We start from the raw sequence: 13,634 nt of genomic DNA, 5'->3' as shown, positions 1-13,634 counted from the left end.
CGAGTAGTGGTGGTGATGCATTTGAATACACTGGCTTTCACGATTATGTGCACAAATCACATGAACCAACATCCTGTGCTATGGCCATTATGTCCGTATGGGTTTGAGATTTATGTGTATACTGTAGGACAATAGTCAAGATGGGTTTGAAGATAGCATATACTGTATAGATGGGCCTGAGTACCCGTGGTGATGTATTTGAATACTTTGACTGTCACCACTGTGTGCACAATCACATGAGACAGCAGTCTGTAGTATGGCGTGCATAATATCCATATGGATTTATAGTCGATCTATATACTGTAGGAGTGTACGGAAAATGGGTTTAGAACCGAACTGGATACAAGGCTGGTGCTTGTCGTGTGTGCAGTTGAATACACACACCATCACGACTCTGTAGAATCACACGAAACAATCATTCTGTTGTCTGGCCTGCCTATTTGTATAAATTCAGAGTAGCCATACACACTGTATGCAGGATCTGTTTCAAACAACATATACCGGCTGTATGGGCTGGAATCCCGGTGCATTGAACGCATTAACCGTCACGAGTATGCACAATCACATGAAACAATCATTCGGATCCTGCGGCTATGGAAGAAGTGTATATAGTAGAACCCCTTCATGAGTATTTACCAGGTCATAAATGGCCGATATAGCTCTTAAATGTCACGTATACCTGTGTCAAAAGCACCGTATGGGCCTCACAAACTATGATCAAATTTTCAAAGCCGAACCGAACCGACTTCGCATATCACGACCCTGAAAGCCTCGAGGAAGCTGCGACTGGGACCTTGCTTGTCGTTCTTGCCATATATAGGTGCTCGAAGTCCCCAAGGAAGCTGCGATTGAGCTTGCTTTGAAATCGTTCCTTCCATATATGACACTGTGAGCCTCTCAAGGCAGTTACGACTGAGGGTTTGCTTAGTAATCGTTCCTTCCATATATATATCCATATATATATCGCCGCAAACCTCTGAGGAAGCTGCGACTCAACTTGCTTGGTAATCGTTCTTGCCATATATCGGACTTGAAAACTGCGAGGAAGCTGCAACTCAGTCTGCTTAGAAATCGTTCCTTCCGCATGTCGGGATCGACGGTTCTGAGGAAACTGCGATTGAGCTTGCTTTGAAATCGTTCTTGCCATATATCAGACTTGAACGCTCTGAGGAGGCTGCGACTGAGTTTGCTTAGAAATCGTTCTTTCCATATGTAGGACTCAAAAGCTCGGAGGATTCTACGATTAGATATCCAATCTTGAAAACAGAGTCTCAAGAGTGATTATTGGGTGGACAATTCACTATAAAACAAGACCACGATGCATCACAGTATAACAACATATATACTACATTCTACAACCCAATTAAAAATTATCCTCACTCCTCCTTCCCCTCCACCTTCCCCCCTCCACCCCTCCCACTCCCATACCCAACCCCCCTCCCCACCCCCCACAACTTCCACAACACCCACCCAAACCCCAACGCCACCACCAGCGCGGTCCCCACCTCCATCTCCCCATTAAACCTGGTACTCAGCACCGGCACACTAACCTCCTTATACCCCTCCTCCCCCCTCTCCCTCCCAAGGTGATAAAACAGCGTTTTATCCCCAAACAATCCATCATACCCCAGGTTAACCCTATCAAACGGGCTCCCTTCCAATTTACTCTCCTCGTCCGCTTCACACGCCCAGAAGAGCACGGGGGAGGGGAGAGAGGTGGAACTATACCCCGACTCGCTCGGTAGGAGGTAGCGGAGATGCAAGGGGATTTCCGCAGTCCAAGACTCCTCGCTAGGAGGTGGAGGGGCAAGCTCGACGAGGAGCGAGGAACCCCATAGCGCCATCGTGTATTCGGGCGCCTCCAAATCGACCGGGACCGTAACATGGCGTAGTGCAGTCAGATTCTTCGACGCCATGAAGAGGGCATCGCGGAACTGGTATTTATCCGGGAACACACTCCTCGGGAGCATTAAATGTGCGTTCAAGCTACACCCCTCCCTGTTTTTCGGTGGCTGGCTGTCCCTAATGGTGAGTTGTAAAGTAGGATGCAGGCCCGTCGGTTCAATGAACGAAGAGCTGAATTTCGCAGGATGCCTATGGTGACGGCTGGGGAACTGAAACATTGTCGGCGCGGGCTTCTCCGATTCCCCCAACACGGTGAGGAATCCAGACATATTCAGATCATCCAGCCTTATGGGCTTTTCGTTCGAGAGGATTCCGAGCTCGACGCGGTCGGTGTGGGATATCTTTGATATCGCGAAGGACGGCCAGGTTCGGGGAGACCAGGAGGTGGTGAGGCTCGCGAGGCCGGTGGTGGAGATGTAGTCGAGGTCGATGGAGGCGGCTGTGGCGCCTTCGGAGATGCGGGTGAGGCAGCTTGTGCTGGAGCAGATGCGCTTGAAGTAGGATTGTAGGGCGGATGTGCCGCCGAGGGCGGAGGAGCGGAGGTAGAATTCATAGCTGCTTTTGTGTTTGGGGCTTTTGGATGGGAGGGAGGTGAATGATATCTGGAACGGATTCTTAGCAATTGGATTTCGGGGAGTGGATGGGGAGGGGGAAGGGGAGGGGGGGGGGGTTTGGCTACTTCGGGGGTCTGGCAGAGCGATTTGTCTTTTAAGTCGAAGAGTGTGTCTATGAGGCCACATAATAAATCACTAAATCTTGCAGACTATCAGCTACGTGGATATGGTATAGAATCCCTTCCGACAACATACTCCTGGCCCTCCTTCCCAACCTCGGTCTTGGGGGTATAATAAACATGCAATCCCGGCGACAGTTTCGAATTGAAGGGGGGTATCGACTCGTATGACGCCGCCGTTACATATCGAATATGCAGCTCTTTCGTTTGGCTAAGCGCTACTCGCAACTCCTGCGGAAGCTCATCGAGAGAGAGAGTTATATGATCTTCCCTTGCAGCTTTGAGGCCTGAGACCGACAAGGTATTGGTGTGGATGCCGATTGACTTTGGATCAATCCCATCCTGCGGCTCGTGAACGAAAGTGATTCTCTGCCGCATCCTGTATAATTCGCTTTATATCGCACCGTCGCTCCCGATTTCGTTGTTCGTACCTCGCGACTGGGAAAAACTCGCTCCAGTAATTGTTGGAATTTCCGACACCTTGCTGTCCCGAGTGAGGTTGGTTGAAGATCGCAAGGCTGCGAGCTCTGAGCTGTTCTGAACCGAAGAGGCTGAGGTAGGTAGCCTTACTAGCTTCGACCAATCAGAAACCACGCCACTTCATTCGACCAATACTCGTCACCGAGAGAGGCAAAGAGGCAAACAAAAGTACGTAGAGTACGTAGGCCAACAACCGCCCATCCAACCAAGTATCTGAAATCTGTCCTCTCCTTTGAACTCTCATATCTCCTCTATATCAACATCAGTAATCACGAACGAACTTCAAACTCCGAATATTGGAGTTCGTCTGCGTGACTATTTCTCAAAAACTCCGTCGCAGGCTGAACTTCCCACTACACACACTCTCACATTCACCCCCCCAAAATGCACATCCTCCCCCACCTCACCCCCCTCCTGCTCGCCCTCCTCACTCTCACCCCCCCCGCCACCGCAGCCCGCAAATCCGGCACCAGCGTCCTCCTCAGCCAAGTCAAATCGCTCACTCTCCGCTCCACCGCCTCCACCGCGCACCGCCGCGTCCCCGCCATCCCCCAGCTAAAATGCATGGGCGGAAACGGCTGCAGACACCACCAGGTCGATGTGATGCGCTGCAAGAACGCGGGCAGCGATTACGACGATGAGAATATCCAGTGGACGTGCACGGCTGATTTGCCGGAGGAGTTTAAGCTGGGGAGCACGGATGTCATATGTGAGGGTTACGATGGGCCGGAGGATCCGAGGGTGTTGAAGGGGAGTTGTGGGGTTGAGTATCGGTTGTTGCTGACGAAGAGGGGGGAGGAGGTTTATGGGGGGGGGGGACATAATGTATTTTCTGGCCAGGATGGCGATGTGAGTGGAGCCGCGCAGGTTGTGTTCTGGGCTATCTTCTTGGGCGTCGCGGCGTGGATTGTGTATTCGATTTGGAAGAATTGGGGTACGGAGCCGGCGGCACCGAGGAGGGAGCCTAGACGCGATGGGTTCTGGGGCGGCGGTGGTGGAGGAGGAGGAGGGGGAGGAGACTATCCGACCGATCCCCCGCCACCTTACCCAGGAACGGGGAAGTCGTCGTCGGGACAAGAGGGGTGGAGGCCTGGGTTCTGGACCGGTGCTGCGGGGGGAGCGGCGGCGGGGTATATGGCTGGGAGTAGAGGGAATAGGCAGCAAGAGAACAGAGGGGCTAGGGGGTGGTTTGGAGGGGATAGGCAGCAGGAGCCTCGAGGGGGTGGAGGGTGGATGGGGGGTGGTGGTAATGGTTATAATTATGGGGGACCTAGTCGGTCGAGTTCTGGAGGTTCGTCTAGTTCTGGTGCTCGTCATGAGAGTACGGGCTTTGGATCGACGACCCGGAGATAGATGGTGTATCAGTATATATATAGACAGTGAGCAGACATTTCACCTCAAGAGTTAAAAAGATATCAGCAATGAAGCTGTATTAATTGTATATCTACTTCTATGACGAGCAGTCTGATACCCAACCTTTAGGGAAGCTACTCTCATCGTAGCAGCGAGGCTATCCTACGCAGGCGGCATAGGAAGCCACGCATTATCCATCGTGCCGAGGAAAAACTAATGTACAATTATGCGGCGAATTGACAACAGCTGCAGGAAGCCCATTGACAACACCCAGAAACGTCCGAAACACATCATACAAGCCTGCACCCCCGACCACCATACAAGCCCTTCCTCAGAAGACTGGTCCCTCGGATTCTGCCACGGACATACAAAAGATCAAATGGAAATTTGGCGTCTGCCAGTAGGGTGAACTGTGCAATCACATGTGAACCGTCATGACGTCCATCTTATCGAATGCCTTGGAGCAGTTGGGGCATTTCCTCATCCGGTTCGCCAGGCGGTTTTCGACACAGTGGTTGCAGAACACATGGCCGCACGTCTTCAAGACCGTATTCTTGAAATTATTGCGACAAATAGTACATAATGCGAGCATCTGGAGGATCTGTTAGCAAAGTCCAATAAATCGGTGACTGATAAACTTACTCTCAACATTTCTTCTTCGCCTGATTGATTGCTTAAGCTCTTTGCCTTCCAAGTCTCCTTCTCTTTTTCGGATTGTTCGAATCGAGAACGGACTTGTTCGAGCTCTGTCTCGACAGACTGAGCCCGTTGCTTGGTGGTGGATAGAGCGGTGTCTTTGGACCTCAACATGTTCGTAAGTTCTGCTACCTGTGCCCTCAAACCCTCCAGCTTGGAAGCTGACTCTGAGCTGGTCAACTGGAGCTTCTTATGATCTGACACAGTGGAATTGTACAGTTGTCGGGCATCGCTCAGTTGTTTTTCTAGCCCGGTGACAATAGTTCTGTTCGAAGATTCGACTTCCTTCAGCTGCGTGATAATTTCCGAGCTCTTCGAGTTCTGTGCTCTAAGGGCCCTGACTTCGCCTATCCTGGTGTCCATATCCTTGCGAGCTGCGAAATACTTTTGGTCGGCTTTCGATTTTTCGGCAATAAGAATGGAAACCTTTTCTTCCAGGGCGGCAAAGTCCATGACCTTCTTCGAGGCTGTCGCAACTGCACGCTTGTATGCTTTCTCCATAGCTGGCAATTCATTGTTGACCGATGCAAAGCTCTGTTCCAGGGTAACATACTTCCGTTGAAGCTCGGCGAGATCCAGGCCTTCGATTTCCGGCTTAGGAGTGGCCTCGCAAGAACCATCTACCACGGATCTCAGCCTTTGCACTTCAGATTCTAAGGTCGTTACGCGATCTTCTTTCGCACTGACGAGTTCTTTCATCTGGCCAATAGCAGTTCGCTCCTGGTCCTGGTTCGCTCTCCTCATCGTCTGATCGGCCAACAGCTCGTCTCTGGTAGATCGTACTCGGGCTAAATCGGAATCCAAGCGCTGCAGCTGGCTCTCGAGTTCTTCCTTAACCGTTTCCGCTTCGTTCTGAAGTTGCGTCCTGTACGCCGTTCGTTCCGCTTGAAGCTTTTCTGCCTCTTCCCTCAACTGGATATTGGTAGCCTCCAGGTGATTGATGCGCTTAATGACTTCCTCATGCTGACTTTTGAAGTTCTTGAACAGCTCGGTCCGGGCGTAGTCGTCCTCCGTGAGATTGGCCAGTCTGGCGTTTGCGGCAGTAAGCTGCTCTGTTATCGATTTATTCTCGGTAAACAATTCCTCCAGCTGTTGCTTTTGCTTATCAGAAACAGCAACGGCCTCCTTCAAAGCCACTTCGGATGCTTCAACCTTCGCCTCATTATCTTTTGAGCCGTTGGCAACCTCGGCGCGAGTATCGAATCCGTTCTCGACGCTGCCAATTCCGCTACCAGCACTGTTGCCAGTTCCTGCAATCGCTTGCTGCTCCAACTTTGCGACAGTCGAGCTCTTGGAGCGTTCCAGTTTCCTTTCCAGCTTAAGGGCGCGGAGTGAGGCGCTTTCCAGTCGTTCTTTCGCCTGCTCATTTTCCACGCGCATCCGATCATACTTGACCATTTCGTCCTTATGCGAAGCGAGTAGCTTGTTTAGCTTTTGCTGTAGATCCTGGACTTCGTCGGTTCGCTTTTCCGGGGACGTATCAAGGTTAGCCATTATATTGGCAACCATCTCTTTGATTTGCTTTGCCTTCGAGGCCAAGTGATCCGAAAACACCACGCTATTCTCAAAGTTCGTAGCGGTAGGAAATGGCGCTGGAAACGCGTCAGTATAATCTTCCTGGAATTCCGGCGCAAACAACGTACCATCTACATTAAAAGTGCTTGGCGCGGAGTTCTTCGTCAAAAGCGTGACTTCATCCAGCAGTTGGCTCCACCAAGCGTCAACAACCCGTAGGTGGTCATCGTGATCAACAGAGCGCTTGCGAACATCCTTTAATTCCGACTCGAGTAGTGCCTTTTCGCGTTTGTATTCGGTCATCTGCCGTAAAATTGCATCTTTCTGATACCTCTGTAATCCATGTTAGACAAGTCCTACGCAACCCATATGTGCACCCAACTGTGTATAGAACGAAGGTAGTATGAAATGGTATGGTCGTATGGTCTGGGATATGGAACGAGGATCGTTATGTGAGGTCGGCAACAGTTTGTGACAACTGGGACATTAGACTAGGCCATCGACATGTGTGTATCATCTAGTCTTGCGACCTCTATCGCACAGTGACACTTGGCACGTGTGGGGGACCAAGGTAACAGAGGGATCGTGTGCAGAGGAAATATTGACGAACTCACCTCCAGATCATCCTTCCATGGCATGTCGGCGTCGACAGATACCTTGCTGCCGCCATTCATGGCTTGTCGCTTTGTAGGCGGAGCAAGGTCGTCGACGCTTTGGCCAGCTGCTCTCTTCCTGTCCTCCATCTTGATGATGGTTGCAGGAAGGGGGCCGACGGTTGCAGCGGCCACCTTCATCAGAAGCAAGGCAGCACAAGAATCGCGCGTCGCGATAAACAGTGTTCAAGAGCAAGATCTAGCTCATTGTCGTCAGGAGGGAGAAGTTTGTTGTAGGTTGTCGCGAGAAGTGGTGGCGATGTGGTGTTGAAGGGGGAGCAGGATGTTCAAAGATCGAAGGTCGGATCCTAGCGTTGTAGAGACCAAAAGTGCACTAGCGCCAAATCTGTCGCTTAGTCCCACTTTTCAGACGCCTAGACTCGATAACGAGGATAGATAGCCTTGTAAACTAAAATGCACTTTCTTGACTCGCAGCGAACATCCAACGACAACTGCGCCTCTGAAGGAATTCTCACCACTGTGGCCAACAACCTATCCGGCCTTTCACATGGGAACGTCTGAGCCATGAGTTCCCTTTTGAAGAAGAAAGGAGCCGCGAGCTTCAAGCCACGCGCTCCGGCGCGAAGACCTGGCGTTACTGCCCCACCATCAGCCTCACCATCGATCCCACCTGTCGAAAAGCAAGCGCACGCACCAGCGCCTCCAGTTGCTCATAATGTTCCCATCCCATCGGTAGAGGTGGAATCACCAGCTGCACCCGAAGTTCAACCAGCGCCCTCTGTGGAAAAACCAGTGGCGCGACAAGATTCTGCAGTCATACCTCCGCCCCCAAAAGATTTAGCGGCACCAGCTACTTCAGCCAAGAAAGACTTTGCAGTCATACCTCCTCCTACAAAAGAAGTAGTGCAACCGCCAATAACTGCGACTCCATTGGGACAAGAATCTGCAGTACCTATACCTTCAAGTACACGACGAAGACTGAGCCATGTCCCAACCCCCCCACAAACCCAGGAAACGGTGCCAATCTCAAAACCCACGACACGCCCGCCTTCTATACCGTCGACAGCGACCGCTGAACCGACTCCTGTTACTGCTCCGAGCGAGGAGGGACTCCTTGAAAGGGAGACAGAAAGGCTTGCAGTAATAAGCACACCTCAAGACACTGCTATAATACCCCCGCCTGTTTCACAACCAACCCAACAACATATTGATCGCGAACATGTCGAGAGGAATGATACTGCTGCAATTAGTGCACATGACGAGTCCATGGACTTATCCGCCTTGGGTGCAGGTGAAGCAGGCCACCCATCCCAACTTATCCCAGTGGTGCCTCTGAATCCAGATGGAACTTCCGGCGTCCCAATTCCCGTGCTACCTCCTAAAGCAAAGCCGAGGGCTAGGAAGCGGAAATTAGATGATGCCAATATTGATATTCGGCCTAGCATTGAAGTTCAAGTCCATGCAACCAAGGCACCGCGCACAAGCGCGCCTAGGAAACCTAGGAAGCCCAGGGAACCCAGGGCTGCCACTTCTAGCACCCCGAAACCCAGAGCGCGGAAAAAGCGCGCGGAGACCCCCGAAGACGCAGAAGACCAGGAAATTGACCACTCGACAATCAAGATGGCAGATCTCTGCAAGGATCTCAAGATCGGCAAGAAGTTTAGCAAACACGATGAAATAAAGCAGAGGGATATAGACAGGAAAGCGAAGGCGAAACTGCGGAGAGAGAATCCCGAGCTTGTTGGAGCCTCTGACGATGAAAGGCCCTCGGCAACAACGCGATCGGCGACCGAGACACCCCTTCAAACCACAAGCGTAGGCCCTCGCATGAGATTGGTGGATGGGCAGATTGTTATCGACGAAAGCTCCTTGAACCTCGATCGTCACAAACTAGCTGCAGCAAATGCTGGAGTCATGGAAATCATCGAAGAAAACGAGTTCACGCGGATCACCACGTCTGGCACGTTCATGAAACGCGAGAAGAACATATTCTGGGACCTCGAGGCCGAAGAAAAGTTCTACGTTGGCCTGCGCATGTTCGGAACCGATTTCGAGATGATTTCCAAGATGTTTCCGGATCGAAATAGGCGACAGATCAAACTCAAATTCAACAAGGAGGAAAGGCTTTACCCGAGCAAGATTAATAGCGCGCTGCTAGGAGAGAAGGTGCCTATCAACTTCGACGAATACAAGTCCCATACCGGCTTGGAGTACGAAGATGTTGCTGTCATCAACGCCGAGCGAGAGGAGATCGAGGCAGAGCAAAACGCCGAAGAGGCGCGCGTGGAGGCCGAGCTTGCGGAAGCGACGAGGCAGAAGAAGGCTGCTATTCACGCTACGCGTGGACCGGATGGGAAAGAGAATGATAGATTTGGCGGGGGCAGCAATGCCGGGAAATCGAAAAATAAGAGCAAGAAGAAGAATAAGGCGAGTGCTTTCGGGGGTGGGGAAGATGTGGAATATCTGGGGGATATCTGAGAGGCTTGTCCATGGACTTGACGGAAGGCTAGTGCAGCATCCAAGTCAAGGAGTATATGATGGGACTGTAGAAGGCAGGGTATGCCATTAGACATTCCATTTGAGGTTACCGCCTGGAAGGGACCCAAGCAGGCCTGGGGAAGCAAGTTTTTGATTGATTAAACTTATCAAGATATAATATACAGGGAACCGAGACAGTTCAATTACGTGTACCAGTAGCGATAGCGACTTATTGACGCATTATAATTTAGACTGATGTCTGAAATGGGGGGTTTGGCGCCCGCTAAATCGGACAACGTGCACAGAGTGGCCTCCTGCTGCTTTCGAGTTCTATGAAGGGTCTCTCCTGTATCCCTCTCCCTCCCAACATTATCGCTGCTGCTGCGTTCATCGTGCGACACTTGGTTCCTCGGCACCCTCTACACTGGATGGCCCTGGCAGGCGTGCAATTGTAGTATTATGATCATGAAGTCGGTCCGGACCCTCAGTCGGATAGTTATATTGTACCTCTCTAGCAGGATGACTTCGTAAGGACTTAACGCTCCTCTAGTCTGTCATGGCCCCGCCCGATTTCAGAAGCTTCACCAACTGCACGTCCCGCCCGCACAATGCGGCCATCGACAGCGGCGATCTACCATCAATATCCTCAGAGTCTACATTAACACCAGGAGTGGCGAGCAGCAGTTTCACCACCTCCACGTGCCCGCGCGATGCGGCCATCCACAGCGGCGTCTTGCCATGGGAGTTCTTATAGTCTACGTCAACGCCGGGCGTGGCGAGCAATAGCTTCACAACCTCCTCGTGTCCGTTCTGTGCGGCCATCCACAGCGGCGTCTCACCATAGGAGTCATTAGAGTCCACGTAAACGCCAGGCATGGCGAGCAACAGCTTCACAACTTCCTCGTGTCCGTTCCCTGCGGCTAGGAATAGCGGCGTCACACCGCCTCGGTCCCTAGAATTCACGTCGATGCCAGTCGTGGCAAGCAACAGCTTCACTACCTCCTCGTTCCCGCGCTCTGCAGCAAGGCACAGCGGCGTATTTGATCCGTACTGCATAGAGTTCACGTTGACGCCAGCCTCGGCGAGCAGCAACTTCACCACTGACTCGTGGCCGCAATATGCAGCTACACTTAACGGCGTCTGGTATATATTGGTATGGGAGTCCGCGTTGACGCCGGGTGTGGCGAGCAGCAGCTTCACCACCTCATCGTGCCCCTTCGATGCAGCCCACAACAGTGGTGTGTAATCGAAACTGTCTTTAGAATCCGGGTGGTGCCCTTTCCTCAATAAGTTTCTCATCACTTTCTCCAGTCCGAAATATGCCGCAAGATGTGTTCCTCTCATACCCCTTGGCAACCATATATCATAGTCAGGGTAGTCGTCCCAAGGAACTACCGCCGCCTGATCAGAGGCGCACACAGCTGCGTCATTCTGAAGAAAATCTAGAATTAACTCTTCTACTTCTGTCGATTCTGAGGAAGCGTAATAGGCCCAATTTCGGGCTGCATAGTCGTAAAGTGGATTTAACCGCAAGCGTTCCTCCAATTCATTATGGGCGCAGGAACCGCCTCTAAAAGTACTGAATAGTTGATAGGTAACGCAAGTTTTCGCAATATCTTTCTCCGCGTTAGGGAACCAAGAAGTCCAGTTCCGGTCAAAGTATTCTTGTGTGGTATAATGGACTAATCGGATTATCTCACTCTCTTCATCAATAGTCACCAAGCCAGCACATACTGAAACGACATCTTCGATGTCAGGAAGATTCTCCTCATCAAGGCTAGACTGGCCTATCTCGACTGCAAGTGCATGCTGAAGCTCCAAGGTTGTCAAAGGTCTCTTAGAGCAAGTGATCCAGCCGAGAGCTTGTTTAGCAAGGTCTTGAGAGTCGGCAATCTGACCCTCAATTCTCTCCATTGCCTCCTTATACGCATAATCATACGCTTCGGATCCTGTCGGAAGCTTTTCTAAAGCTGATCTGATGGCTTTAGGCGACCTCTTTCCGATTAATGACTCGAGGTGAAGTTGCGCGAGAAGAAACCTGACAATGTTAGCTCGCTTTTCTACCATGGCAAGATGAGAAAGCTCGTACATCCCGTCTACTGCCTTGACTATTTCAGCATTAATTTTCTCCTGCATGTCGAGATTACGACGGACGAACGATGGAAGGCGTGATGACTGTCCATCAAGGTATCTCTTGACATCCCCATCACTGGCACGGATCTCTAATGATGGAGCCCCTTGAAATTCTTCTACTATATGCGGAATGAATCTTGATGTTACAAATAGATTTGCTCCAGTATTAGTTTGAAGGCGGAGTATCTCTGATAGAAACTTTGTCAGACCTCCATCGGAAACTTGACATTCGTCCAGTGCATCAATAACAATGAAAGTCGTGGAAAAACTAGCAATGATGGATCGTAGTTCTGTCAAGATTTCCCCAAACGAGGGCCGAGTTTGTTTGCTCTTATGCTGCTCATAAAGATCCTTCATGCTAATAGGCAAATTGGGCCGTCCCTCAAGCAACCGCTTTAGCAGACTCGCTAGTAGATCAACGGGCTTCTGCTCATCTTGGCGCCGGAAGTTGCAATACAGGTAGGCAATGCCAACGCTGGAATCTGTTTGGTATTTGGCGTATAGATGGTCGATAACAATAGACGCGACCATGGTCTTCCCCGCTCCTGGCATACCTGGACAAAATAGTATCTGCTGGCCATGGTTGAGCCAGTGCTGAAATTCGTTCGAATCCAACAACCATTGTCCGGTTCCTTCCTGGCGTCTGGTAACAAAGTCACTATGTTGAGAAGCATAGTTAATTGTGCTAACCCAGTCGATGATAATTTGGCGTTCTTCTTTCTGTTCTTGCTCTTGCTGTCCCAGATTTAATCGGTCAATGCCATCTTTAACCGCGAATATTGCTTGGCTGCTCTGATTTAGCTTGGGTATTCATTCCAAATGAGGAGGAGCCCTTCACCTGCTTATGAGTCCTAGAAATGTATTTAATAGTATGATATTCGACGAGATCCGTCCCCGAAACCCGTCTATGTCCTTCTGGTCCCAAGTGAGCCTTTTCCACACCTTTCGAGACCTCCCGCTTGAGACTTTGGCGTCCGGATCCAACTCCTGATACCTATCAAGTGCAATTTTTAGTTCTTCTAGAAGATCATGACATCCTTGCACTATACCATCTAGCTCGGTTTTCTGCTGGCCGGTGAGCTCTCTTTCAGAGACGGCGATGTCGGCATCTTGAAGGACAATCGAGAGGCTTCGGACCCTATTAGTGGAATAGTAAGTGATCTGGAACCAACAGCCAACTGCTGTAACTCACTCAGTAGCGATTGCCTTGAATTGCTCTGGACTATCAAATAATCGTTGGCGGATTTTGTTGGCAAGGCTGGCTACGGCGATTATGTCGCCCACGCTGAAGCCAAAGCTCATGGCTAATTTAAACACGGGGCCTTTATTAGCTCATAGAAAAGAAAGTCTGATAGCACAAGGAAATCGAAAAATGTAGTCGGTGGACATCTTTCGTTGTAACAGCCCTTGGCTGTATGAGGGGTAGATATCCCTCATGCAGGGTGCCACGTCAATCCTACCTAGCGAAATTCTTCGAATTTATTACAGCCGTGCATATACCCATTTTAGAGTTCAATTCAAGATGCATTCTCTCTGATAATCAGCTGATGATATACGTGTTATCAGTCCATATATTTAACAAATAGTATTTACCATCAACTTCCATCAACCCCTCGAGGCTTTCATTCCCAAAATAGTAACCCCATAGTGCCCCACCATATAACCTTTCCCCAGCCTCGCCCCAGCGGCCGCATGAATTTTCAGCCTTCCCTCATTTTCCCCATCCC

The 13,634-nt window shown here is 50.7% G+C and overlaps 5 protein-coding genes across 5 annotated transcripts; 2 read left to right on the top strand and 3 right to left on the bottom strand.

The window, feature by feature from the left end:
- Positions 1–1,376: 1,376 nt before the first annotated feature.
- Positions 1,377–3,424, bottom strand: PBN1 (protease B nonderepressible form; the record flags this gene model as incomplete). Its single annotated transcript, XM_018272006.2, has 3 exons — positions 2,715–3,424; positions 2,585–2,660; positions 1,377–2,507 (listed from the first exon to the last, which is right to left on the bottom strand). Exons 1-3 carry the CDS (start codon positions 3,014–3,016, stop codon positions 1,377–1,379), a joined length of 1,509 nt encoding a protein of 502 aa, XP_018132746.1. The 5' UTR covers positions 3,017–3,424.
- VE01_02496 (uncharacterized protein) lies at positions 3,283–4,574 on the top strand. The gene has a single exon (XM_018272005.2). It carries the CDS (start codon positions 3,503–3,505, stop codon positions 4,469–4,471), a length of 969 nt encoding a protein of 322 aa, XP_018132745.1. The 5' UTR covers positions 3,283–3,502; the 3' UTR covers positions 4,472–4,574.
- Positions 4,533–7,825, bottom strand: BRE1 (E3 ubiquitin-protein ligase bre1). Its single transcript, XM_018272004.2, has 4 exons — positions 7,297–7,825; positions 6,811–7,015; positions 5,114–6,759; positions 4,533–5,063 (listed from the first exon to the last, which is right to left on the bottom strand). The coding sequence occupies exons 1-4, from the start codon at positions 7,474–7,476 to the stop codon at positions 4,890–4,892; spliced, it is 2,205 nt and encodes a 734-aa protein (XP_018132744.1). The 5' UTR covers positions 7,477–7,825; the 3' UTR covers positions 4,533–4,889.
- Positions 7,764–10,046, top strand: BDP1 (Transcription factor TFIIIB component B). Its single transcript, XM_018272003.2, has one exon. The coding sequence runs from the start codon at positions 7,861–7,863 to the stop codon at positions 9,772–9,774; it is 1,914 nt and encodes a 637-aa protein (XP_018132743.1). The 5' UTR covers positions 7,764–7,860; the 3' UTR covers positions 9,775–10,046.
- On the bottom strand, positions 9,885–13,479 carry VE01_02493 (uncharacterized protein). The gene is made up of 4 exons (XM_059463443.1): positions 13,100–13,479; positions 12,746–13,045; positions 11,864–12,694; positions 9,885–11,812 (listed from the first exon to the last, which is right to left on the bottom strand). Exons 1-4 carry the CDS (start codon positions 13,207–13,209, stop codon positions 10,321–10,323), a joined length of 2,733 nt encoding a protein of 910 aa, XP_059319905.1. The 5' UTR covers positions 13,210–13,479; the 3' UTR covers positions 9,885–10,320.
- Between the last annotated feature and the right edge of the window lie 155 nt (positions 13,480–13,634).

Source organism: Pseudogymnoascus verrucosus (assembly GCF_001662655.1).
Source record: "Pseudogymnoascus verrucosus strain UAMH 10579 unplaced genomic scaffold scaffold_9, whole genome shotgun sequence".
NCBI lineage: Eukaryota > Fungi > Ascomycota > Leotiomycetes > Thelebolales > Thelebolaceae > Pseudogymnoascus > Pseudogymnoascus verrucosus.
Note: the sequence above shows the minus strand (reverse complement) of the source record. Positions and strands in the feature narration are given on the sequence as shown.